The 26,398-nt window shown below is 35.6% G+C and overlaps 1 protein-coding gene across 1 annotated transcript in view; it reads right to left on the bottom strand.

Annotated features, from left to right (window-relative positions):
* LOC150075112 (myc box-dependent-interacting protein 1-like) overlaps positions 1 to 26,398 on the bottom strand; it is a 101,295-nt gene that overhangs the window by 35,256 nt on the left and 39,641 nt on the right. Inside the window, exons 3-6 of the mRNA XM_090388860.1 lie at positions 21,502 to 21,556; positions 17,255 to 17,349; positions 11,795 to 11,890; positions 5,540 to 5,650 (exon numbers count right to left, since the gene is read on the bottom strand). Of these exons, the coding sequence (XP_090244986.1) occupies positions 5,540 to 5,650; positions 11,795 to 11,890; positions 17,255 to 17,349; positions 21,502 to 21,556 (357 nt within the window). The remainder of the gene's footprint in view (positions 1 to 5,539; positions 5,651 to 11,794; positions 11,891 to 17,254; positions 17,350 to 21,501; positions 21,557 to 26,398) is intronic.

Here is a 26,398-nt window from a genome sequence, read left to right as displayed (position 1 = left end):
CCAGACTATTATACATTTTAATGTGTTTAGATAAAAGATACTTTTATACCAACATTGCCTCTCAGCTGTAATGGTGCATATGGCTATTTTTCCTCTGCATATAGCATCTATTTTGCACATGCAATTCAGAAAATAAGAGTGCCATGAAATCAGTTACACTCTGTAGTATGCTAGCTATTCTAAAAAATAGCCTCCACAATACATGCTATTTCCTTAGAAATGATTGCCACTTATAGTCCATTTTACTTTCCCTCTAAGAAACCAGCAGTAATCTCCCATTACGGAAGTAACCAAGCAATCTTGGTGCAGCTTTTGAATGTGGTTAAATCATGATAAAAGTATTCCCCTTGCTCATCACTTATATCTCCAAAATTTGAGGAAAAGAACTGAGATGGGAATGAAGAAACTGAATTTTCAAAGACATTCAGCAGTCATACCTTTATAACGTTGCAGTAAAGTCGACACCAGTGATTCATAGTTATCTTCTTTCATGAAATCTACACACCTCTGCCATAATGCTCCAATCTGTACAGTAGTCTTCCATGTATCAAAAGCTTTCTTGAAATCCAAGTATATAATATCAAAATTATTATTTTTTGCATTTAGTTCCTTTGTGACCATGGCAGCATAGTGTTCAATCAAATTGGTCAGGCAAGACTTCCCCTTAACAAACCCATGCTGTGTCTGAATTATTACTGCAGTCTTGTCTAGATGATCCTGCAATGCTTCTTTAACCAGTGATTCCATTATTTTCCGTGGAACAGAAATCAAACTAACAGGTCTGTAATTACTCGTGTCACCCTTTGATTCCTCCCTTTGTGAGTTGGAGATGTATTTGCACATCTCCAGTCTGTGGGGACTTCATCTGAGTCCAAGGATGCTCCCATAATTATGGCTAAGGGTTTGCTTACTTCCTTTGCCGCCTCCTTTAACATAACTGGATAGATCCCATCTGCTCCAGGTGCCTTTCTTATGTTTAACTTCAACAATTTCTCCTTCACTTTTCTCTCAGTTATTACAAAATCTTTTAACTCCCTGTCAGAGTTTGATAAACATCTGGCCTTCTCCTCCTTGAATAACTCCTCATGTGTGAATGTAGATGCAAAATACTCATTAGTTTGGCAGCTATCTTAGAATGATCATCTACAGTCAAACTATTGATAACAAGTGCACCAATCTGATTCATTCCCTTCCTTTTAAGGTTTATATAAGTAAAGAAGCCTTTCTTGTTTTTCTTTGCATTCTTTGCCAAAAATTTCTAATAATCTGCCACTGCTGGTCTAACCTCCTTTCTGACTTGATTACAGACTAGTTTATAGCTACCATAGGCTTCTGTGTCACCTGATAATTTATATGCATCCATGTATTTTTCTTCTCTGCCACAAGTCTCATTAGTTAATTTGACATCCATTTGGGCCCAAACCTAGAACAGTATTTCTTATTTGGAACAAAAAGCCTAGTAGCTTCCAAGATTGATTCCTTGAATGCTTCCCATTTAGAATATGCTGTTAGTAACGTCATCAGTTTGTCCCACTGTATAGAATTTAAAAAATCTGTGAGACTACTGTAGTCACCTTTACAAAAGTAAAAACCCTTCCCTTTACCTCTAAGGGTAGTTACATCTTAAGTAAATCCCACATCAGTACACTGTGATCACTGCCACCTAGTGGTTCCTTTATCTGCAAATTCTCAATGCATGAATAATCACTGCTGATAATCAGATCAAGAGTGTTACTACCTCTGGTTGCCTCTCTAACATGGTGCTGTAGAAAGCAATTGTCCAATAAATGCACAAAAGTCTTGCTAGTGTGCGAGTGCAGATGATGTACATGGATATTTGATGTTGTGCTGCATGCTTTTTCTGGACATGCCTGATATTTCTGTCATGCAGAAATAGCAATCATCAATGGAACTACATTATTCTTTCCACACCAGAGGAACAGAAAATGGCATACTATTAATTTTCCCAGTTATCCACTTCCTCAAATTTGTAGTGGAAATAAGTTTTGTCCTGATCGCCAATCTTGAAGTCAAAGTACAAAGAATACGCATGTTTAGTTATACTGTAGATTTTCTTCTGAGTTTTTATTGTAAGCAGTCCACATATATAGCAGACATTTTCAGGGTGATTCAAACACATCCTGACAGACAAGGATGAACAAGTTAACCCTAACCAGGATTATTGCCATCTATGAGTATATACAAATTATTTTCAAGTAATATAACAGATCAGTGTATTATCTATTTCCTTAAATTGTAGTAAGATATATTGTATGTACAAAGGGTACTAGGAAAGTTTTGCAATACAGCTTTGTTTATTTAATTTTTTCAAAGTAATTTCCTCTACATTCAATACACCTCTCCATCCTCCGAAACCAATCTTTAAACCAGTTCTGCCAAGTTTCACTAGGGAGTAAAGCACACTCGTTGTCCCAAGCCCGTAGAAGGTCCTCATCACTGGAAAACCGCCTCCCTTTTAGCTTCATTTTCACATGCGGGAACAGTGCAAAGTCGCAGGGAGCAAGGTCTGGACTGTAGGGAGGGTGCTCGAGAAGTTTCAGTCCTGTCGTGGTCAAATATTCAGTGCAGGCTTTGGCGCGCTGAGCTGCAGCATTATCGTGATGGAGGTACCAGGTGTCCATTCTTGACTTTGGCCGCAGGTTCTTCATAGATCCAATGACTTTAGGCAGGCATTATTCAGTATACCACTTAGCTGTGACTGTCTTCTGCGTGTCCAAAACGACACGTTCCACAATTCCACTCGATTTGAAAAATACAGCTATCATTTTCTTCTTTACAGATCGGGATTTTCTGACAATTACGGGTGTGTCGTCATCATCAAAGACCCAAACTTTGTTTTGAGCCTTGGTCGGCAGATCGTAATAGTACAGCCAAGTCTCGTCACCTGTCACGATGTTGTTCACATACCGAGATTGTCCCTTATCAAACTTTTTTAACATCTCCCGGCACCAAGTCACACGTCGTGTCATCTGCTCTTCAGTCAGTTGATGCGGCACCCAGAGAGAACAAAGTTTCTTCACGTGCAAATGATCTTGCAGAATCGAACGAATTGCTGGTGCATTTAGGCCCAAAGTATCCTCTATCTGTTGGTAGGTCACTCGCCTGTTTTCGTCAAGCATTTTCCTCACAGCAGTAACGTTTTCCTCCGTAACTGACATTCGTGGCCTTCCCGGCCTCTCAGAATCCTCCAGAGTGAAATTTCCCCTTTGGAATTCTCTATACCACCTGAATATCGTTGTACGATGTGGACAATCATCATCTAGTGCAAGAGTCATTTCTTCTAAGCACTGGTCTATGGTTAAACCACGCACGAAATTATACCGCAAAACTGTCCTTATCTCATTTCGTGACCACGATGCCATCGCAAGCACTTTACACTCTCACTACTAATGAATAACTGAGCCCATCGACTTGGTGCGGCGGCTACTATGCACGTATGAACATGTCTCAACATGCAGCAACAAGCAGCTTCCTGTGATTCATTGTTGCGTCATATTGCAAAACTTTCCTAGTACCCTTTGTATTATGGGAAAGCACAAAAACCTGTTTATGGAAATTGTGATGCGATGTGAAATTAAGAATTCTTTTTGAATCAAAGCACAAAAATTGACTCTGAACAGCTGACATATTAGTGGAGGTAAAAATCATGTTGGCCAGGGTTATGTATAAAATATGAAATGTACATTACAATGGTATGGAACAATTAAGATCCTTTTATTTCTGTACTAAATAATTATGATAAAATAATGCATGGGGTAGTCTATGACCTCACAAAAATGTGAGGTCATAGACTACCTTATCAAAATCAGCTTCAGAAAAAATAAAACAAATAACAATAAAATTACCTAGTTACATCCAGCTATCTGTCTAACAATTTCTGCTGTGTGAATATGAGTAGTGTGTGTGTGTGTGTGTGTGTGTGTGTGTGTGTGTGTGTGTGGCGGGGGAACTTTTAACATTGAAAGAATGTTTCTGTACTGTGCAGTGTTCTGAAACTTCACCTTCTTTGGTATAACAATATCTATTTCTATTTGTGGCTTGTTGCTATGGCTCATATGTACCAGAAAATTTCTTAACATGTTAAGGATGCAATTCTTCAACTTCCACCTGACAATTCACTCTCCTTGATGTAACCATTATCTAATTTACTTTGTGCTCCAAGCCATTTTATAAACATCCCCTTTAAGACCAGTTGGAAAACACAGTTTCCTACTGCAGCAATTGCTTCCTAAAAATTTCAGTCTTCTTATGGTAGTCAATTTTGTAGTTAGTTTGAGATGGAAATTTGAAACCCTAGTTCCTACCATTAGTCACTCTCATTACAGGTTTGGAGATCAATATTAAATAGCACCAAGAAAATCTAATTTGCAGTCTGTACTCCAGTTTAAGACTGAAAAATGAACGTATTACTGCATTCAATTTCTGTCTTGGGGATATCTTGGTTCCTTCCACCAACAGACTGACTTCTGGCCTTCAAGATTTGCACTTAACTTCACATCACAAATGGCAGTTATCTGCAAGTCATAGCCGAGTGGCCAGGAGCACGAGTGCAGTAGCACACACTCTTTGAGTGGACCGGAGTTCAAGCCTGTGACTGCTAAATATGATTAACATTTGTATTGATTGATTTATTGTATACTCCATTGACCTAGTGGTCATGCCAGAGTATAAACAAGAATAATATATGCATATTTTTTGAATATATAGACAGCAATTCACCAAAAATTAGTCACTCTCATTACAGGTTTGGAGATCAATATTAAATAGCATCAAGAAAATCTAATTTGCAGTCTGTACTCCAGTTAAGGATTGATTAAAACAAGGCACCACCGTGGGCATAAGCCAAAATCTCAAAGGCCTCTTTGATGAATTTTTTTAAATTAAATTTTTTTTAAATTAAAATATTAGCAATTTAAGTGGACTTGTGCTAAATGCCTTCATGATTTTCTCTTTATCACTGAGATCAGACTGACTGGACTACAGCTAACCATTTTTCTTTCAGGAATCACTCCCAAATCAAATGATCTAACATAATTAATCTTTATACTTCCATGCATTCTCTTGTTGCTTTCCTCAAAATTACTGGGTTAATTATGCCATTAATTCAAGGGGCCTTATTTGCTTTTAGACTCAGAAGTTTCACTAGAACCAATATTCTATAATTGCAACATAATTAATTTCATATTGCTCAGCTGAGCTCACACAGTTTATCTTCCCTGTGAAGGGTCTTTCATCTGTAAAGGTTGATGAAAGCACCCATTCAATTTGCTTACAACATCAGTTGGGTTATCTAAGACTTCCCCACACACGTTATACTTCCAATTTAATTAGTTCTTTTCTTCACTGTATTCACATGTGTAAAACTCCTTGTCCCTTTGGGTTTTCTCATAATCAGCTTTGCCAGCCTATACCTAGATTTATTAAACTGGCTAACAAAACAAGAAGAGATCCTTTCTTAGAAAATTTGCAAACTGTTTTACAAATTTTCTAAGAAAAATACAATGAAGACAACACTCACCTTCCCAATTTTTATTTCATCCCTTTTCTTTGGATTGTGCTGAAGAGCTTGCAAACTATGTCTGTATTTATCATAATCTACCAGTTTCCGTCCACGTTTTGCAACTTTTGCCTATAAGAAAACAAATGTTAATTGAATTTGAAAAATTCAAACATGTTGATCTTTGTATTAAAATTAAGCACCACATAATATATATTATATAATAATTTGCAAGTTCAAATACAGATCTTTCATCTAAAGAAAGAACAACTCATTTTTGGCTAAACCATTTTGTGATGACAAAATATCAAGAGCACAACAGCAATGAACAAGTAGCATGCTCCTGGTACTATTTTCTACTGTAACTAAAATAGTCTTATGTTTCTATAATAATTCTTATACAAGGTATAACACAATTCTGTGAATAACTTTGAAAATTAATTATAACTGAACAAGCAAAGATTGAAAAATATGGCTTCTTTCAAAGTAATAATCAACAGTAAGTTTTCTTTGTCAGATGTATTCAATAATGCTTTTCCATTGATAATGGAACAGATATTACATATATATTTGGAAATACCATTTCAGTAAGAATGACACTCCTGTTAGGGTAGAGGCATAAAGGGGTAGGAGAGACCTTGATAAGAGAGACTTCGGTTCTGTATGTCACAATGTATGGAAACCTTGGAATCAAAGTAGAGATTGAAGTATTTACAAGTTTAAGAAGCGTTGGTCAAATTAACTGCCAAGGGACACTTTATTTTTTCTCAAGTGATAAACTAGCCTTGCAGAATCAAGAGTTTATCTAAATTTAAAGTGGAAATAGAAAATACTCAGGAAAAAAAAAATAAATAAAGAGACAATGAATGAGTGAGATTTGTGAATAATGAATAGAAAACAATAATTTTCGTTATTTATTTTAAAGCAAGTCACTGCTTAAAAAAATAATAAAAATCCTAGCATATTCAGGAAGAAAAAATTGAAACAGGCAATACTATCAAGGAATAGATAGAGATATACAGTCAGTTTTGCCATAATGCACATTTTCGCGATACGAATTTGCTCCAACATGATTGATATATTAGGAAACAAAACAACTATAACACGATTTTTGCGTTAGCTCATGAGCGATTTCGTCTGTGAGTAACACCAGGTGAACATAAAACTCAGCACCAGTGTGAACGTAGCGACCTGTGCAGCAATACATGCAAGTTTATGAAGCTTAAAAAAATGTCAAACATGTGAGAGCTATAATTTCCCATTTACTGTAATTGTATTGGTCGGAAACACTGTTATCAAACTTATCATTCGCTATATTCACAAGATTTTCTGATTGAACAGAAATTTCGTGAGGTGGGATAGCACGAGCAGAGGAGCACATTTCTGGAAGTCACTACCATAAAACAATAAAAACAATTTGCAGTTTCCGGTTTATTGATCTTTTCTGTTAGCGCAGTCTAATTATAAATGGGTAACAAACTCGATCTTATTGCATTTGCAATAACACTGATAGCTGGAATTCTGTAGGTTTTTATGTAATGGTGAAATGTGTTTCCCCTTCCTCTTCAATCATAAAAAACAAATAAATTTCCAGAACTTTTTCTTTTGTGCGTGCCGTGTTCACCGTTATTGATTGCTTATCTTTTTTATTGTTTTAAATTTTACAATCCAAAAAAAAAAAAAAAAAGAAAAAAAAAAGAAAAAAAAAGAAAATGTCAGTGAACAGAAATATCAATCAAACAAACTTCATATCTTGTCAAGGTAAAATGCTATATTTACTGCAATATTTATTTATTTATTAGAAATTTAAGATGTTTAAACCTGTGTTAGCAATATTATTGGGTTTCTAACTCTTTTTTACTTACAAAACTGAACATTTTTTTTGAGTGCTCTGCCCCATCCCTATTTTTCCCATAAGTCCTGTTGTTTTTAATGCGTGATATACCATAATGCGTAGATTTTTAGGAACACATGTACCGCATTATAGCAGAACTGACTGTACATTAATAAACCCAACTTCAATAAATACATGGTATCACAGCTACCAACTTTAAACTTTCAAAAAGCTAGACTTTAAACTTTCAAAAAGTTTTAAAGCTAGACTTTAAGCTTTCAAAAAGTCTACAAAAAAATTAAGCCTGAAAATGATTAACTGCCAACTGATGAAATTTTTGCACCATGTAGTCATATGCAGCAAAGAAGTAATTCCTCCCTAAACAAAAGAACAGCAGTTTCTCCTCTTGTTTTTCATCAAGGTTCTTGGTAGTGGGGAGTCTAAAGTGTTAGTACAACAAATTTACACAAAACATCATTCAACATAACTAGAAGTAATGACCTCAGTACATGGATGTGAGGTAGGCTGGAACGAAAAGCTATGTTTGGTATAACATTTAAAATAAACAAGAAAACTGCTCACTTGGCTTTTCTCACCACCTCTAACCTCTTCTTTAAACAGTTGTCAATGTTCTACCAGTCTAATTAAACATTTATTGAAGACAGCTAATGTGTATATGAACATGTCAATTTATTATTATTATTGTATATATATATATATAAACTGTGCTGCCATTTTATTAGGTACACCCCTGCTGTGCACACAAATGGTTTGTCCCACAACGTTGCAAGTCACATGACCACAGTTGTGGATATAAATGCAGCAGAACAACCTTTCAAGTAACATTTAAGCATACAAACTGTAGCAAGAATGGGGAAAAGGAGTGATCTAATGGACTTCGAACGTGACATGGTAGTAGGTGTAAGACGTGCTGGACAAAGCATCTCTGAAATGGCAGTTCTCCTGAAATTTTCATGCACCACAGTTTCAAGGGTGTATCGAGAATGGTGCAATGAACAAAAAACATCCTCTCAACAGCAATCCTGTGGAAGAAAATCGCTTATTGATGAGAGAGGTCAGAGGAGGATGGCTAGAATTGTGCAAGCAAACAGACGGGCCACAATGTCACACATCACGTCAGAATACAATCTTGGTGCGCAGAACAAAATATCGCAATGGACCACTAGTCGCACTTTGTCACGAATGAGCTACAACAGCTGACAGCCACATTGCGTACCTTTGTTATTAATGAAGAACAAGAGAGCACGCCTCGTGTGGGCACAGCAACACCAGCACTGGACTATCGAGGATTGGAAAACAGTTACTTGGTCTGACGAGTAGAAGTTCCTGGTGCATCATGTTGATGGAAAGCTTAAGATTTGGCAAAAACAACATGAATCCATGGACCAGTCATGTCTGACGACTACTGTGCAAGGTGGTGAGGACAGTGTTATGGTGTGGGGAATGTTTTCTTGGCACATGTTGGGTCCACTGATACCCATAGACTCACGTCTGAATGCCACATCGTACCTAAACATCGTTGCTGACCAAGTGCATCCACTCATGTTGACAGTTTATCCTCAGTAAGATGGTTACTTCCAAGATGGTTTATCCTCAGTAAGATGGTTATTTTAACTACTTATTTAGTGCCTCCTTCTAGATAGTACAAATTTCCATAAAATATCCATTTACTTTTAAAGGAAGGCATACAGTACTCTTTTCAGCACACAAATTAATGAAATGACAAGAGCTGCCTGTTACCACCAAATGCTCATTTTCCTTTCTTAATTTCAGATTTCAAGCCTGCCACAATGAGCATCATCATTATTAAGTTTAAGCAAGTTTTTTAAAGTAATCCCACATTTTACAGTTGTTCAGAAGATACCCAATGTTGTACCCTGTAGGGTCACCTTCAATGCTGGCATTGAGAGCAAGCTGCTTTTGATTACTTTCATTCCCACCAACTGTAAAAATTGAAAGTGACATGTTTTTCAGTCATTACTATCTCTTCTTTCATTACTCGTACAATTTCATTAATAATGCCAGCTGTTTTTGTTCTTCCACAACTGTATATTTTTTGCCATTTCACCATCAGAAATTATCTCTGAACATTGCACCTGCATGATTAGCACATATCAGAAGATTATGTTCAGCACACACAACAATACTGTTACTATGAAATACTACTAGAGCTGTTCAATAAAGAATGATCATAATTTTTTTTTTTTGCAACATGCCTTTATAAATCATCCATATTTTGATGGCTCTTTTCAAAGTAGTCCCCATTTGATGAAATGTTATTAGTATTAGTAATGGCCGCATGGTACAAGAAAGCCTATGGCTTACGCTGCACTAGCAAAAAAAACACCCTTATTCCAACATTTCTGCCATTCTTCAAAAACATGGCAGGAGCCATTTTTTGACATGCATTTGGGAATCGCCTCTGGAAATGTTTTCCATGCAACTTGTTCTTTAACTTTGGGGAAAAAAAAAAATGCAGGGTGCAAGGTCAGAGATGTAGGATGGATAAAGGACACATTTGACATTAATGCTGGCTAAGTACACAATGACAGTATGATCAACGTGAGGTCTTGCACTGTCATGATACAGCATCCATCTGCCTGTGTGCTCTCATGGTAATTTGTGGTGAATATGACCCTAGAAATTGTGTAGTACTGTTCTGTAGTAAGGTCCCATAACAGTTGTATGACATGACACAACATGAAAAAAAAAGACAACCTTTCCTGAAGAAGCACCACAACTTTTGCTCTTCTCTCTCTCTTTTTTTTTTTCCCAGTGTTGACAATGATGTAGACTTCTAAACAGAGCTTTGTTGCTTACTCTCTGAGTTGAAATGATGAAGCCATGTCTCATTTGCCATTATCACCTTGTGCAAAACATGAGCATCTTCAGCAACCATCCATTGAAGCTCCATGCAAACTTACTGTTGCTCAGGTCTTGGAATCCAGTGTACACAAACATATGTTGTATGTAAATGGTCATGGAGAATACCATGCATGTTTCCTACTGATATTCTCAACATCTCTGCCAGTTGCCTTACTGTTATATGACAATCTTCTCTGATGATTACAGAAGCATCATGTCTATCATTAAACATTCTAAACCAACTGTGAGCTGTGCTATATCGAAGTGTAGATTCACCACAAGCCTCTTAATATTTTATACACTTCAGCTGATGTTTTCTTGAGACAGAAACAAAATTTGGGAGCAGCATACTGTTCCTCAAGTGTATGTCTACTGTTATGTAGGTGAAACTGAACAGGTATAAACATGACCAACCGCCAAGGTCACACCATGTGCAGTTGCAATGTGATGCAGCTTGGTTCGATCTTAAATCCACAGCAAGCAGTACAGATGTTCATGAAAAATTATGATCATTTTTTACTGGACAGCCCCATACATTTATCCTTGCATTTCTTTCTATGCATTGCATATGGCCTTCATGCTTATTTGTCTTCCAATGTCTGATTACATTGCATTTCCCACTACTTTAAATTGGGGTGGAGGGGAAATAATAAATAAATAAAATTACATCTACATACAGTACACAAAGCAAATGTGTTACTCTTTCAAGATTTTATAATAGAGGTATCCCCTGTTTAGCACTCTTAATTGGGGACTTAAAGACAGAGTGCCAAGTGAATCTGTATTGAGCAGGGGAGATTTATCCATAAAATATAATGTAAATAATTTTAATTGGTTGGTGTGACCAGTGTTTGCGGGCGATTTTAAGGTGACACTGATCTACATAACAATATTAAATGTAGCAGAAACATTTAAAGGTTTAAGTATAAACTTTAATTAAATAAATAAGTGATGTGATCAAACATATATACACTGTATTTACAATAACAGCTTACAATACTACTGATTTTAAAATTGCTTAAAACCAATGTAGTTACAATGTAGTGTAAATGTAGTGTAAATTTAGCACTTGCCCATCCAGTGTTTTTAGAATGTCTTTTTAATTAGTAGTGTGCTCACTGTGAGCACACCACTGTTTCTCTACACCACTTTTTAGATTATTTGATGAAACACTGATGCTGCCAAATTTCCACTGAATGTTTGGACTTCCTCTGAAGTGTCTTCACATGTATGTCATAGAACACAAACTAGCACACCTGATGACCAATTTATTAATGAAAACAAGCAAAAATTCTTGTTTTAATGCAGTTTTAGTAATTTTTTTCTTGCAAAAAGAAAAGACAAATAAAAACTATACTACAAACCATGTTATTAAGTGGTCAAACTGAGTCAAAAAGACAGATTTTCCTGTCCTAAACCTAGAAACTTGGCAGCTATGGTGTTTATAGACGTGTATATCACAATGTAGGGATATACTTCAATCAACTGTTAGACTTATGAAAATGTAGAAAAAATAAAGTTCATCATTTAAAATGCTCAAGTTTGAGTCAACTTACCCGAATTTCTGGAAACTGCCCAAGGTACGTTGTTAGTGGAATGCCAATTTGATCATTTATCTTGTGACAAAAATCATCCCATAACATCTCCAGGGCCTACGGTAAATGAAAAATTTTTTAAATTAAGCAAGAGCACAAAAATAAGAGAATTTACATAATATGAATTTATTTTTTAGTGTATCACTGTCTCTCCATTAATTCTGAGTTTGGCTAGGTGGCATTCCTCCCTTCCCAATTTTCTAGTACTACTGAATACCAGTTTCGGCAAAATCAGTAACCCCCACTACAGTCTTTGTACCGGTGCAGAAATTTCAACCATATAGCATATCAAATTCATACTCCACAGATACCTATAAAAAAAGCAAAAAAAAAAAAAAAAAACACACTAGCCAATCTCTGGAAAATTGTTTAAAAGCCAAATTAAAATAATTTAGAGTCTCTATAAATGTTCTTGAAACTCCAGTGCATCAAAATTCATAAGAAGGATTCTTAGCCAGATCCACTGTTAATGGTAAATCCTACGTTGCGATGTATGAGATTTCTAAGTGGTTAGCAGGCATTCGCTTCCTGTGCTTGTCCCCCATGAAACCCCAAGAGAATTGAGATCTCTACCAGCTTCATTCTGAACAACTTCAAGATGGTAGCATCCACATTGGCATGACACAGCCACTATGCAAGGATGATAGTTTTAGCTCATTTAAATATCTCCATAGGCCATGTCTAATTATATACGGCTCTTCTAGACCAATTTGTCAAGTCTTCCAATTTTTATCAGTGCAACAGAAATCTAACAATAATCTATCTATATATTAAAAAAAGTTTTCCTCCTAGTGATATTTAATCAAGCCAATAGGAGAAGAGGGTGGGCCAATTACATCACTTATTCAAGTCAATGGGAGAAGTTGTTGTTGTTTGGTTTTTAGGAGCATTAGCGACTAAGGCCATATTGCTCCGGGATATGTGGTGGTCATTTCCTGACTTTTCTGCACCCTCTGTATTTGGTGGTGACGGACTTGAACCCCAGTCTAATCAAGAAGCGTGTGCTACGCATTGCTGCTCCTTCCCACCTGGCTACGGAGGTGCCAATGGGAGAAGAGGGCGGGCAATTACGTCACTACAAATGCGCAGGTAAATAATTACATAAGTTATTTCATGATTAGATTCTGATCAGTGGGTTATAATATTAGTATAACATTATTATTATTCAAATAATAACAAAACTATACAAATATTTACAAAAAACTATACAAATATTTACAAAAAACTATACAAATATTTACAAAAAACTAAAATATTTACAAAATACTAAACTATTTACAATCATACCTCTATCTATATAAGGACAAGGGGTCCCTTCATCAGCTGACATTAATATACAAAAAAACGTTACAATGGAACATCAAATGATGCAAGGCATGGTCATGGATTAGACAGTGAAACGTGTGCACGAAGTTGGTGAGCGTTAAATGGAAGGAACACAAATGGGTTACTTGACAGAATCAGACACTTGCTGTTGACAATGTAGAGCTCATATGTGGAATGCATGCCAACGTTTGTCACACATTGCATATTACAAGACAACTATCTCCATAATGTTCACCAACCTCGTGCACGTGATTTACTGTCTAATACATGACCACGCCCGGCATCATTTGATGTTCCATTGTAACATTTTTTTATATTAATATCAGCTGATGAAGGGACCCATCATCCCGATAGTTTTTTTTTGTAAATAGTTTAGTATTTTATAAATATTTAAACGTTTTAGTCCTGCTCTTTCAGATGCAACAATATTCCTTATGCATTATGGAACCTGAAGAAAAAGATCTTTTCCTAAGTGACCTATGTAAATGCAGGTAAATAATTACATAGTGATATTTATTCGACCTGAGAATGCCATGTGGTGGGGTACCCAATGGGAGAAGATGGATGCAGGTAACGTGGTACAAGAGGCGGAGCAATTGCATCACTACAAAGCACAGGTAAATAATTACGTAGGTCATTTCACGATTAAATGTTGATCAGTGTGTTTCGACAGGTGTGTCTTTTATGTAGAAAAGATTTGACTTACTTCATCATACCTCTACATTTTACGTAGAAAAGCATGCGTAAGGTTGGTAAGCAAAGCGAGCAGGGGGCAAAGCCTCCTAGTAATTGCTATTTTTTTTTTTCATATCACTATAGGCTATCCATATGCATTTACTGTAGTATAAGCACTAGGTATAATGTTTATTGCTAAGCACTGGAGGAATGAATGGGCCAATACAGGAACTCCCCGACTTACGTAATACTCGACTTACGGAAATTTGACTTTGCATAAGTTTTTGTCGGCCGGTGCAAACTTAAAAAAAAATGTGGAAACGTATTTTGAATCCCGTAGGAATAAATGAAAATAAATATCATGAAATAAATAAATAAATATCATGAAATAAATAAATAAATATCATGAAAATATCATAATGTGAACCCAATAACACAGTTTATTTTTTATATTAATATGATGGGTCCCTTCATCAGCTAACATCAATATACAAAAAACGTTACAATGGAACATCAAATGATGCAAGGCATGGTCATAGATTAGACAGTGAAACATGTGCATGAAGTTGGTGAACGTTAAATGGAAGGAACACAAATGGGTTACTTGGCAGAATAACACCCTGAACCTATGGATCAGGGTGTTATTTCTCTTGTAATTGGTTCCAAGTCCTTGGAATTTGAAAATTTCATTATATTACTAAGCTATTTATCTCTTTAAAAGGTCATATTTATAATGGAAATTGCACCACCCTTTCATCGTTATCATATGTTCTGCTATAAGAATCAATTTTGAACGCCTTTGTGATATTTTTGAAAAACACATTTCTGGAGGTCACGACCACAAAACAATAAAAACAATTTGCACTTTCTGGTTTATTGGGCTTTCTGTTAGAGCATATAATTATAAACAGGTAGTAAACTCGATCTTATTGCATTTGCAATAATACCGATAACTGAAATTATGTGGGTTTTTTTATGCTATCATGGAGAAATGTATTCCCCTTCACTGAAATCTTCAATCATATAAAGAACAAATTTTCAGAATTCTCTTCATTCTTATGCGACCAATGAAAAGTGCAAGTGGTAGTATTGCCAGGAAATGAAACAAAATTGATTTAGAAATGAAGATGAAAATGATTAAGAAGTACAAAGCAGGACAAAGTTTTTCATCTATTGCAAGGGAATTAGGTCTCGCTGCTTCAACAGTGAATACTATTTTAAAGGACAGTGTTCGTATAACAGAACATCAAAGGATCAACGCACTTAAGATCAGCAGTGATCACAAAACAGCGTTCAGGTGCTATATCAAAGATGGAACAGCTGTTAATAATATGGATGGAAAATCAGATTCAGAAGCGAGTGCCCCTGAATCTAATGGCCATTCAGGCAAAAGCAAAAAGTATTTATGAAGATATTAAGGATAAGTACGGCAAACCCCAAGCCAAGTTCGTGGCAAGCAACAGGTGGTTTAATAGGTTCAAGCATCGCGCTGGTTTCCACAACGTTAAAGTACGCAGTAAGCTCGCAAGTGCCAATTCTGCAGCAGCAGAGAAATTTCGTGATGTGTTGGAAAAAATTATCGATGAAGGTAGTTATTCAATGCAGCAAATTTCTAACACTGACGAGACTGCTCTGTATTGGAAAAAAATATTGGATTGAACATACATTGCCAAAGAGGAAAATACAATGCCAGGTTTCAAGGCGTCAAAAGACAGGGCCACGCTCTTGCTTGGGGCTAATGCAGAGGGAGATTACAGATTAAAACCACTGCTTGTGTACCATTCTGGAAATCCTCGTGTTTTCTTTTAAGGGCATCAATAAAGCCACTCTACCCGTGCATTTCCGATCGAACTAGAGAGCATGGATAACAATATCTCTCTGAGGATTGGTTTAAATGCCGCTTCATTCCCAAGGTTGAAAAATATTGTAAAGACAATGACGTTCCTCACAAGATTTTGCTTCTATTAGATAATGCTCCTGGACATCCTACGCATCTAGATGATTTCAATTCGAACGTGAGAGTCATATTTCTACCACCAAACACAACTTCACTCATCCAACCTATGGATCAGGGTGTTATTTCAAATTTAAAAGCATACTATTTATGCACAACATTTTCTCAGGCATTTTCTGCAGTAGACAAGAAAAATTTCACGTTAAGAGACTTGGAAATCTTACAATATTTACCACTCCATCTTAAACATTAATAAAGCCTGGACAGAAATTACTAAAAGTTGTTTAAATGGCACATGGAAGAAAATATGCCCACAGAAAATATGTAAATGTTGAAGAGCTACTTCAGTTGGAGGTTGATGCCAAAGACGTGGGTGAATGATATGCTTGCTTACTACAAAGAAATCTATGATGAAAAGAAAAAAAGCCACCGTCCAGTCATCCATTAATATGTTCTTTCGTAAGGTTGAGCAGCCGACCCCTTCTAAATCTCCACAGTCCTCAACCTCTGCGGCGGCTTACTTATCAGCTGAAGATGTCGATTCTGGCAATGATGCTCGAGAGGTAAAACTTACTGACGTTATGCCTTTCTCCTCCCTTTTTTGTAATTTTATAATTTTGAAAATTTTTTAAATTGCACGCTTTTGTAATTTTTCTTGCGCATGAGATAAAAAATTTAATAAATACAATAAATAATTCTATTTAGATGTTCGTCAAACATTTCTCTTTTTGATTCAACCAATACAGTGAGCACAGTTGCGAGTGCTGCACAAGCATGGGGGAAATTCCCCAATTTACATAGTGTTCTGTGGAACGCAGCCCTTACACAAGTTGGGGAGTTCCTATATATGATGGTTGTTGTTGTTATTATTCGGTTTTTAGGAGCATTAGCAACTAAGGCCATACTGCTCCGGGGATATGCGGTGGTCATTCCCTGACCTTGCCGCATCTTCCTCAAACTCCGGTCTAATCAAGAAGCGTGTGCTACGCACTGCTGCTCCTGCCCACCTGGCTACGGAGGCACCCTATATATATATAGGCACCTGTGCATCCATCACATATATATATATCATGGATGCACAGAAACTAAATGTACCCAGTTCACACAAAAGTCACTGCCTCTCTCTTAAAGCATGTGTTACTTTTCTTAATCGTCATCACCAAATACGGAGGATGCGGAAAGGTCAGGGAATGACCACCGCATATCCTGGAGCAATATGGCCTTAGTTGCTAATGCTCCTAAAAACCAAATAACAAACAAACAAACAAACTTTTCTTAATATTATTTTTGAAACTCTAGTGAATGACGAAGTATACAGGAACCAAATCAGAATTGATGTATTTCAGTAAAATTAGTTGTAAAAAATCTGAATGCCCATACAAAATATTAAGTAATTAACAATAAGACTTGCTAATAACCCTTTAACTTAATCTGTGCTTAAAGGTGAAAGTTATGAACATATCTACCTGAGCCTTTACTGGTATCTGTTCATGTCCAACCCATTCACGTTCATAAAGTTCTGTTAAAGACTCCATGAAACTTTTACTTGCTGACTGCATGGCTATAAAAAATCATATAAATAATTATAATACAAAATCAGGTAAAAAAAAAAAAAATGTTTAGAAAAGCTTCACCATACTGAACATTTTAAAACAATAATACAAGGTCTCTAGCAAGAAGTTCTAATTATCACGAATTATAACGAAAGGGCCTTGTGTACTGGGGTCCATAGTTAAGAAAGAAATACAGTATAACCCAGTGAATGTATTTAATAACACAAATAAGCTTCTGCTATTTGTGTTATTAAATACATTCACTGGGTTATACTGTATTTTTTTTTTTTTAAGAAGTTCTAATACCACAAATCAGGTGGCAATACTGGTGTACTGGTAACATTATCTATGCAATCCTACAGCACCATGTGTATTCATCAGTCCACTATAAGCACCCCCCCCCCATACACTTACTTTGTACAGATTCCACGCAGAAAAAATTATTATGTTCATCTGTCCATAGAAATTTAAATTTTGGCTACATGAGAATAAAAAAGATTTAAGAATGCAGTACTCTGTATATAATATATATAAAACTGTATTTTACATGTGCACACACACCAATCTACCTAAATAGCAACAATGGCGGCAAAATTTATTAAAACTTGAGACCACAACTATAATTAATATTGAATATAATTAAAACCAAATTAACAAACATATAAAATGTTAAGTTAATTGGAAAATACCAGACGTGTACATTTCTGGCATTTTCAGAATTTATTTAATGGGTAAGCTGAAATACCAGACACCCAGCAACCCTAACATGATCACACTGTTGGCATTTTGATTGAAAAGGGCTATTTCTCCACAAGTACCTTCCTGAAGGAGAATCTATGAATCAGATAACTTGCTGAAAAGGTCTAGCTCAAACACATAATTCACCCAGAAGGAAATGCTGTACGCCCTGTGTCTAGTTTAGCACACTGGGGGAAGGACCCTACATTTCTATAGTACTGCATCCTCCATACTCTTGGATTTGGTCCCTAGTGATTTTCCCTCTTCTAAACTAACAGCTGAACCTGAAGGATATTTAACAGCAGGGAAGACATTACTGAACACATAAGAATACTGATGGGTATACCAAAACAGTAGTTACTGGAATGCTTTAGTAATTTGCATTGCTGGGATAAGGCTAACTGGATGGGAGATTACATCCCAGTAGTTTGTAGGTCATTCTATTTTTGTTACTGAACCAGACTCAGTACTGTCATATGCCCTCACATAATAAAACTGAATGTCATCAATGCTTAATTTGTGGAAAGTAAAGGCTTGCACGTGCCTTTCACAAATATATATACACAGTGTTGATAACAAGCATATGCCATTCACAGAATGCATCTAATAAGAATTAGATGCATTCTGTGAATTTTAAAATCTATTTTAAAAATTTTAAAATCTATTTTGAATTAAATAAAAATTATTTTAAATTATTAGGTTTATTATCACGATTACACTATGTTAACAAAGGTAATAAGTGTACTATGTTAACAAAGCTTTTGATACTGCTGAAAACCTGGAAGACTACTGTACAAATTGGAGCAGTATGGCATTAAGGGAAAGTTGCTACAATGGATAAAAGGATGGTTGAGTGGGAGAAGAGAGAGAGTGGTGGTCAATGGGTACTGCTCTATTTGGACTAATGTTATTAGTCGTGTCCCTCAGGGTTCGGTGTTGGACACATTGTTGTTTTGTATATTTATCAATGATATTGATGAAGGTATATCAAGCATAATGTCAAAATTTGCAGATGATACAAAGGTTGGCAGGGTTGTTACTAACAGTAATGAAGTATGCTGCTGCAACAGGATCTGGAAAAGTTGGGAAGATGGGCTGAGAAGTGGCAACTGAAGTTTAATATTGACAATTGTAAAATACTGCATATGGGTGGCAGTAAACCCAGAGAAATTACCAACTATGTGGTGTTATATTCAGGATAGTGGAGAATGAAAGAGCCCTCGGGGTAACTGTGCAGTCAGATATGAAGTTTTCTGAGCAGTGCAGAGAGGTTGCCAGAGTAGGTCATGGGATCTTGTCAATGAGATACAGGAATTTTGCAAGCAAGGATAAGGAGGTGATTATCCCCTTGTATAAGGCAATGGTCAGGCCACACCTTGAGTACTGCGTACAGGTCCGGAAGCCTCATTTTAGGAAGGATGTAGAGTTGCTAGAACAAGTACAGAGAAGGGCAACAAGACTGGTAAAGGTTACAAAGGGGTGCTCTTATGATGAAAGGCTTAAGTACTCCAAATTGCAGCTTCTGGAGACTAGGCACCTGCGAGGTGTTATTTGTTTGTTTGTTTGTTATTTGGTTTTTAGGAGCATTAGCAACTAAGGCCATATTGCTCCGGGATATGCGGTTGTCATTCCCTGACCTTTCCGCATCCTCCGTATTTGGCGGTGATGGGCTCGAACCCCAGTCTCTGGATCTTTCTATCTCTTATCTACTGAAAAAAACCCGACCCAAGCCATCTATGTCATATCAGAACTGGTTAAAATCCCAAGGTGCTGCCATGGCAGCCCATTTTAAGACTTGATGGTTTATCATCAGATGGCAGCTAGCATCATAATATTAACAACCCTGTGCCAAAGAGTGAATAATGGATTGAGTCTAGCCAAGCAGTGTGGAAAGACAAACTCTGCACTGAACACATAATGAAAATTATATATATATATTTAACCTCCAATAATGAATGGGCCCTATTCAGCAAATTAGTAAATCTGAGGCATTGAAGACAGAAAAACAGAACATAGAAGCATATTATTATCAAATTTTTTCAATGTCTGCATTAAAATGTAATGCACATCATTACTAATTTGCTATATAGAGTCAATGTAGTTCAATATTAAGAGTGAAATAGATGCACACCTTTTGTTATATGTCCAATGAATCAGAAGTTTTTCCTACAACATACCACTTAGCAGCTACTCATTTTGACATTATATAATGTATAAAATACATTGATATATTATTCACTGTTCAGAACAAGACTGCCAACTAAGACCATTGCTGTCTGACGAGAGAGTCCTTGTGGTAGCATAAGAAGTTATAATCACCATTCTCCCTACACCATGTGGGAAAGGTGTGGGTTCAAATTCCATCGATGATGTGAGGAACTCAGTAGAATTCCTACTGAGTTCCTCAATGTCTAGGGAAAAAAGATGACTCAGGATTCCAGGAGGTTTTTCCTCCTGGAATCCTGAGTCATCCAGCAAAACATGCAAGCTTCCCAGAGAACACATGCATGGATGGGTTTATTCTCTCAGGTGACACTAATATAAAAATATTTATATGGTACAATGAGAGAGAAGTAAGCCTTGAAATGGGCTACCTCAGCACTGCTTTTATTTTAAGTGAATACTGTATTCACCTCTTGCAGCAATGCTATTTAATTTAACCATTTCACAAGTGAGTTTTCTGAATGTTGCTCTGCTCACTGTAGTCAATTTGTGGCGATGGGCTCCGTGGAGGGCACATAATAGCCTTAGATGCTAATGCGCCAATAAAATCATAATCTAATCTAATCTAATCTGCTCTGTGGAGTGTTCTTTCACAAAAAATTCAGAAGAATTATGAAAAAACTGATTGTTGCTTGCTTGCACTTTTTTTTTTTTTTAAAGTAATATTTTTACATTCATATTTGTATTACTTAATTTGAGTTTAACAACTTTTGGATTTTTCAGCAACTTCTGAATTTTTGTTCAATTTTTGCTTTTGTAAGCCAAAATCAGATAAAAATGGCTGATAGGCATAATGTTCTTCTGTGATTTTCCAAGTGATTTCAATATAATTCATACAAAAACTGACACATATTTGAAATGTACTAAAAATAACCTTGATAAAACTTGGACCTAAGTACATAACTCCCCAGAACCCACACATGTTGCTATCAATGGAGGAACCATGCAACCACCAAGATATCATTAGCAGTGGTATATGATGCAAGAATGCAAGCTTATACAGCATCAGCAAAAAAAAAAAAAAAAAAAACCACCTCCCATATTCATTCCCTCCAATAGTTTGTCTAGTAAAACAGCTAGACATAAAAACAGAATGCAGAACAAAACATACTATTATCAAATTATTCCAATGACATAACACAACACCTATAATAAAAGGGCAAAATGTAATATTTATTCAACTCAACAGCATGACCTACCTCTCACACATGACACATAATTTCTGAATTCTTTCTGTAATCTGCTTGCAACATTCTGAAGGAAAAGAAAATATAAAGTTTAAATACATAACTTTTAAAGTAACTTAAATTAGAACAACAGTATATCCTTTCATATTAAATTAAATTTGCTGCATCTATTAAGTCATCTTACTAATAGATGATCCACAGTGGTAGAACAGTCTAGAACTTAGGTAAATGCTACTGTAACACTTTGTAAACAGTGAAAAAGACGATGATAATAAGAATTAAAAACACATTGAGCAGAACTCAGCAAGCTCAAATCATGGTGGTCACTTTATGGGTGCTGTCAAATCAGGCCACTTTAGGTGGAAAGTGAGTCATGACAAAAAACATCATACAGACATTAAAAATTACTGTAAATATAATAAAAATGATTTCAATAAACCGTAAGGTTGTCAGTTTCACTAATGAATGAAAATACCAGTGAAAATTCAAATGAATAAACAGAAATAAGTAAATGCATATTAAAATAAATTACAAACACAAATTCTATATGTGTAGCAGACTAAAAGAAAAACAATTATATCCTTTGTATAAAGTAAATTGTTTCACTCATTATTTGTTTAAACTTTTTCACAAGTTTTTTTCACAAGTGCAAGTGTTGAAGACAGAAAAATAAAAAACAGAAGCACATTGCTATCAGCCTAGTCATTCTTCAACTTTGTACTGGGAAAGAATATATTCTTGCTCTTTTTTATCAGAAAAACCAAGCCAAAGCATCATGTTAGAGATCATCTTAAAAATAACCCTCACAAAATACCTAAAGGGTAAATAATTTACCTAATGAAAATAAGTGGTGAATTAACAAATATGCCGAGGAAGATGAGGTGAGGTGATCAGTTATTTTAGTGACTGCAGAAGAAAGCTGTCATCAATTTTAAAATTCATTATCAAATTCCCTGCACAGAATCCTGTGCAGAATAAAATAAAAACAATAAATAAATAAATAAAATAAAGACAATAAATAAATAAATAAAATAAAAACAATAAATAAATAAATAAAAACAATAAATAAATAAATAAAATAAAAACGAATAAATAAAAGTACTAAAGGACACAAAATCCATAATGTCCATAACCTTAAACCATTTACCCCATATCAAGAACAATGAAACTTTTGACCCACTAAAACTATTTAACCCCAGGGGCTCACATCTGGTGAGTATAGGCTTGGCACACCCAGGTTCCCGAGCTGAACATCATCATTCTTCTCTTTCTTCAATTCCCTTTTACTTCTCTCTCTCTCTCTCTCTCTCTCTCTCTCTCTCTCTCTCTCTCTCTCTCTCTCTCTCTCTCTCTCTCTCTCTCTCTCTCTCTCAGAGTAACTCAGAATTTTTTTTTTTTTTTTTTTCTGACTGATTCAACAAAAGCCTCAGGCTTCCTTGAACCATATGGCTAATAATAATAATAATCATAATAATAATACAAACTTACTCAGAATTATAATAGAAACCAAAAAGAGACAAACAATATGCAGTTCAGTTTGTACAAATCAAAGTTCGTTATAGGAATGTTCCCTACTTATCATAGCTGAGGATCCTTTCAGACACCATTGCTGATTATCCCAATACATATAAAAAAAGTGAAATTTTGTTATTAAAATACAGTAAGCTCTTGATTATTGTGAATTGGATTAACTAGGGTCTATTTGGTACATAGAAGTCCAAGTTAGAAAACAAAAAACAAATACACGAAATCCATTACAGGTGTTGATTGTTTATATTCTGTAATGTTCCTGTAGACAAGACAATTGAATTTCTCAGAAACTTCATCCCCACCTTTGCTTTCTGCTTAGCAGTTCACTCTAATCCAGGGGGTGTATCAAGCTCAAAATGCTTACAGGTGCAAATACACAATTCATGGTGGGGATGGGGAGTTTCATGGGTTGCAGTAGTAAGCAGACAGAACGCCAGTGATATTTTTGAAAGAAATATTAAATACAGGCAACCCCTTGTATAACATGGTACTTCTACAACATGGTTTGGCATTAACACGATTGATAAATTGAAGCAATCCTTGCACACCACAGTACTTATATAACATGTTTTCGCTCTAACATGGTTAGAGAATTGCAGCAAACCTTGCATAACACAGTATTTTTGAGTTTTTGTGCAGGGGGGAACCCTGCTATTATGTTGGATGTAATTTTTCAACATTTCCATTCTTTTTTCTGAATCCCTGCTGTTGACGCACTAGTTGTTATGCAAAGAAATTATTGGGAAATCCGAATGTAAAGAAACTTTATTTCTCTAGAATCAACGATACAAATTTTGGATCGTCTTGAAAAAGGGGAAAGGTATCAAATGTTGCAAAAAGTTTAAATTTAAATGACATAAAGAAAAATGAAAAGTAGAACTGCTGTTGCTGCAAGATCTTTCATTTCCACAAATATGACAGCTCATCCCTGAGCAGCAATAATTTAGAAAATGAAAAAAAAAAAAAAAAAATCCCACTCAGTATTTGGATTGAAAGTAGTAGTAAAAAATGGATTCCATTAGATGGCAATGTAATTAAACAAAAGGCACTTAACCATTTAAAAGAAAATGGAGAATCTTCTGTTAATCCAGAGTTTGTTTCCAGTAATGGTTGATTTGAGCAATTGAAAAACCGCTTCTCATTACATAACATAAGAATTCATGTGCATCAGCTGATAATGAAGTTTCCAAGTATGCAGAGGAATTTCAAAAAATTATTGTAGAGCATGGATACATACCACATCAAGTTTTCAGTGCCGATGAGACAAGTCTTTGGTGGGGAAAAAAATGCCCAACAACGCTTATTTCAAAAAAAGAAAAAACTGCACCAGGTTTTAAGGCATCAAAAGATCATACGTGCAGTAATGCATGAGGAGATTACATGATAAAACCTATTCTAGTTTACAGATCCTCTAATCCTCATACAATGAAAGGTGCAAATTAAAACAAGTTACTGGTATACTGGAAAGCAAATAAAAAAGCTTGGATAACAGTCGATTTATTTAAAGAATAGTTTCTAAATTGTTTTGTGCCAGCTGTGGAAAACCTTTGTATGATTTAAAACGGAAAAATATAGATTTTAAAGTTTTATTACTATTGGATAATGTGCCAGGTCATCCAGAAGATTTAAGTCATCCAAACGTTGATTGTTTGTTTGTTATTTGGTTTTTAGGAGCATTAGCAACTAAGGCCATATTGCTCCGGGATATGCGGTGGTCATTCCTTGACCTTTCTGCATCCTCCGTATTTGGTGGTGACGGGCTTGAACCCCGGTCTAATCAAGAAGCGTGTGCTACGCACTGCTGCTCCTTCCCACCTGGCTACGGAGGCGGCCTCCAAACGTTGAAGTAATGTTCCTACCACCTATAACAACTTCTTTAATTTAGCCATTAGATCAAGGCATTGTATCTACCTTTAAAACTTATTACATTAGAAAGTCATTACAATGGATTTTGAAAAAAATTGATTCAGAATCTACTGAAGCGATGGAGACATGGAAACATTTTTCAATTGTGGAGTGTATTGTAATCATAGTTTTATCGCGCAAAGGAGCAAAACTATCAACATTAAATGAGTGTTGGAAAAATGTATAGCCAGAGTCAGTTCATTCAGGAAATATGGTGGAACTGCCAGAAAATGGAATCAGTGCAACAATAAAACTTGCTAAGTTGGTAGAAAGGGAAGGTTTTGATGATATGAATACTGAAAACGTTCAAGAAATTACTGGTAGAAAAAGAGGCTGGCAAAGCGGATTTGGTGGAAATGGCAATAGAGGTAACCCAAATCAGTTCAGAGGATGACTGCACGGATGAAAATTCTGAATTTACAAATTTTACACTAAAAAGCATATGGGAAGGCATAAACTTAGCTGAATAATTAGAATCTTATTTTTTGAATGCAGATCCTTCAACTGAAAGAGGTGCAGAGTTCAAAAGGGAGCTTCAAAAATTCTTAGCTCCATACCATGAAATTTACAAAGAACAAGCAAAAGCAAACAAACCCAGATTAATGATTTTTTAAAGAGAGCAAAGATACAAGAAATCTAGATGCCTCAGAAGAAAGTTCAGAAGGTGAAGATATTCTGAAACAGAGAAAATGTTCTCATTTGATTGTGCTTAGCAGCGATGAAAGGGAAGAAAATTAAATTAATGTACATTATCTGACATATGTATCACAGTTTGTAAGATTTTTGTTCAGTTATTACTATTTTTAATAATAATTAAGTTTCCGATAGTTATATATATATATATAAAAAGGTGTATTTTTTGTTAGCTTCTGGAATGTAACCCCCTTTTAGTACTGATTCTAGTCCCGTATAACACGGTTTCGCACTACACAAGATTTTAAAGGAACCTAACTACCATGTTATACAAGGGTTACCTGTATTCTCATGTATTTACCTTTACAAAAACACACCATCTCATAACCCCTGACATTTATGAAAGTTTGTTTAAGTTATCTATATTAGCATATCTCCTTTAAGTACTACCATTTATCATTATTTTCACAGAGGTTTAATCCACTAAACCTGTGAAAGCTGACAATACTTGAGGCTGGACACCAAATGTTAGAATCCTTCACAGTATGGCTAATTTTAACATTCTCCATCTAAATTTTTTAAATTTCCATCCATTCCATTATGTTGAAACATAAAAGGGTTATTCTTTCTACTGAACAAAATCTTCAGCTCATCAATAACTTGAAAAAAAAAAAAAAATGAAAAGAAAAAGTGCTGAATGCCAACTTTTTAACAAGTCTTCAATTGACTACATATAACAAGGAAACCCTGCTCTTGCTAACAAGATAATACTTTGAAATTTATGCAGTACCACTTGCAGAAAGAAAAATAAATTAAAGGACAAACTTCGTTTTCCCTTTTC

This window comes from Mastigoproctus giganteus, chromosome 14, assembly GCF_048544385.1.
Source record: "Mastigoproctus giganteus isolate SK-2022 chromosome 14, ASM4854438v1, whole genome shotgun sequence".
NCBI classification, from domain to species: Eukaryota; Metazoa; Arthropoda; class Arachnida; order Uropygi; family Thelyphonidae; genus Mastigoproctus; species Mastigoproctus giganteus.
Note: the sequence above shows the minus strand (reverse complement) of the source record. Positions and strands in the feature narration are given on the sequence as shown.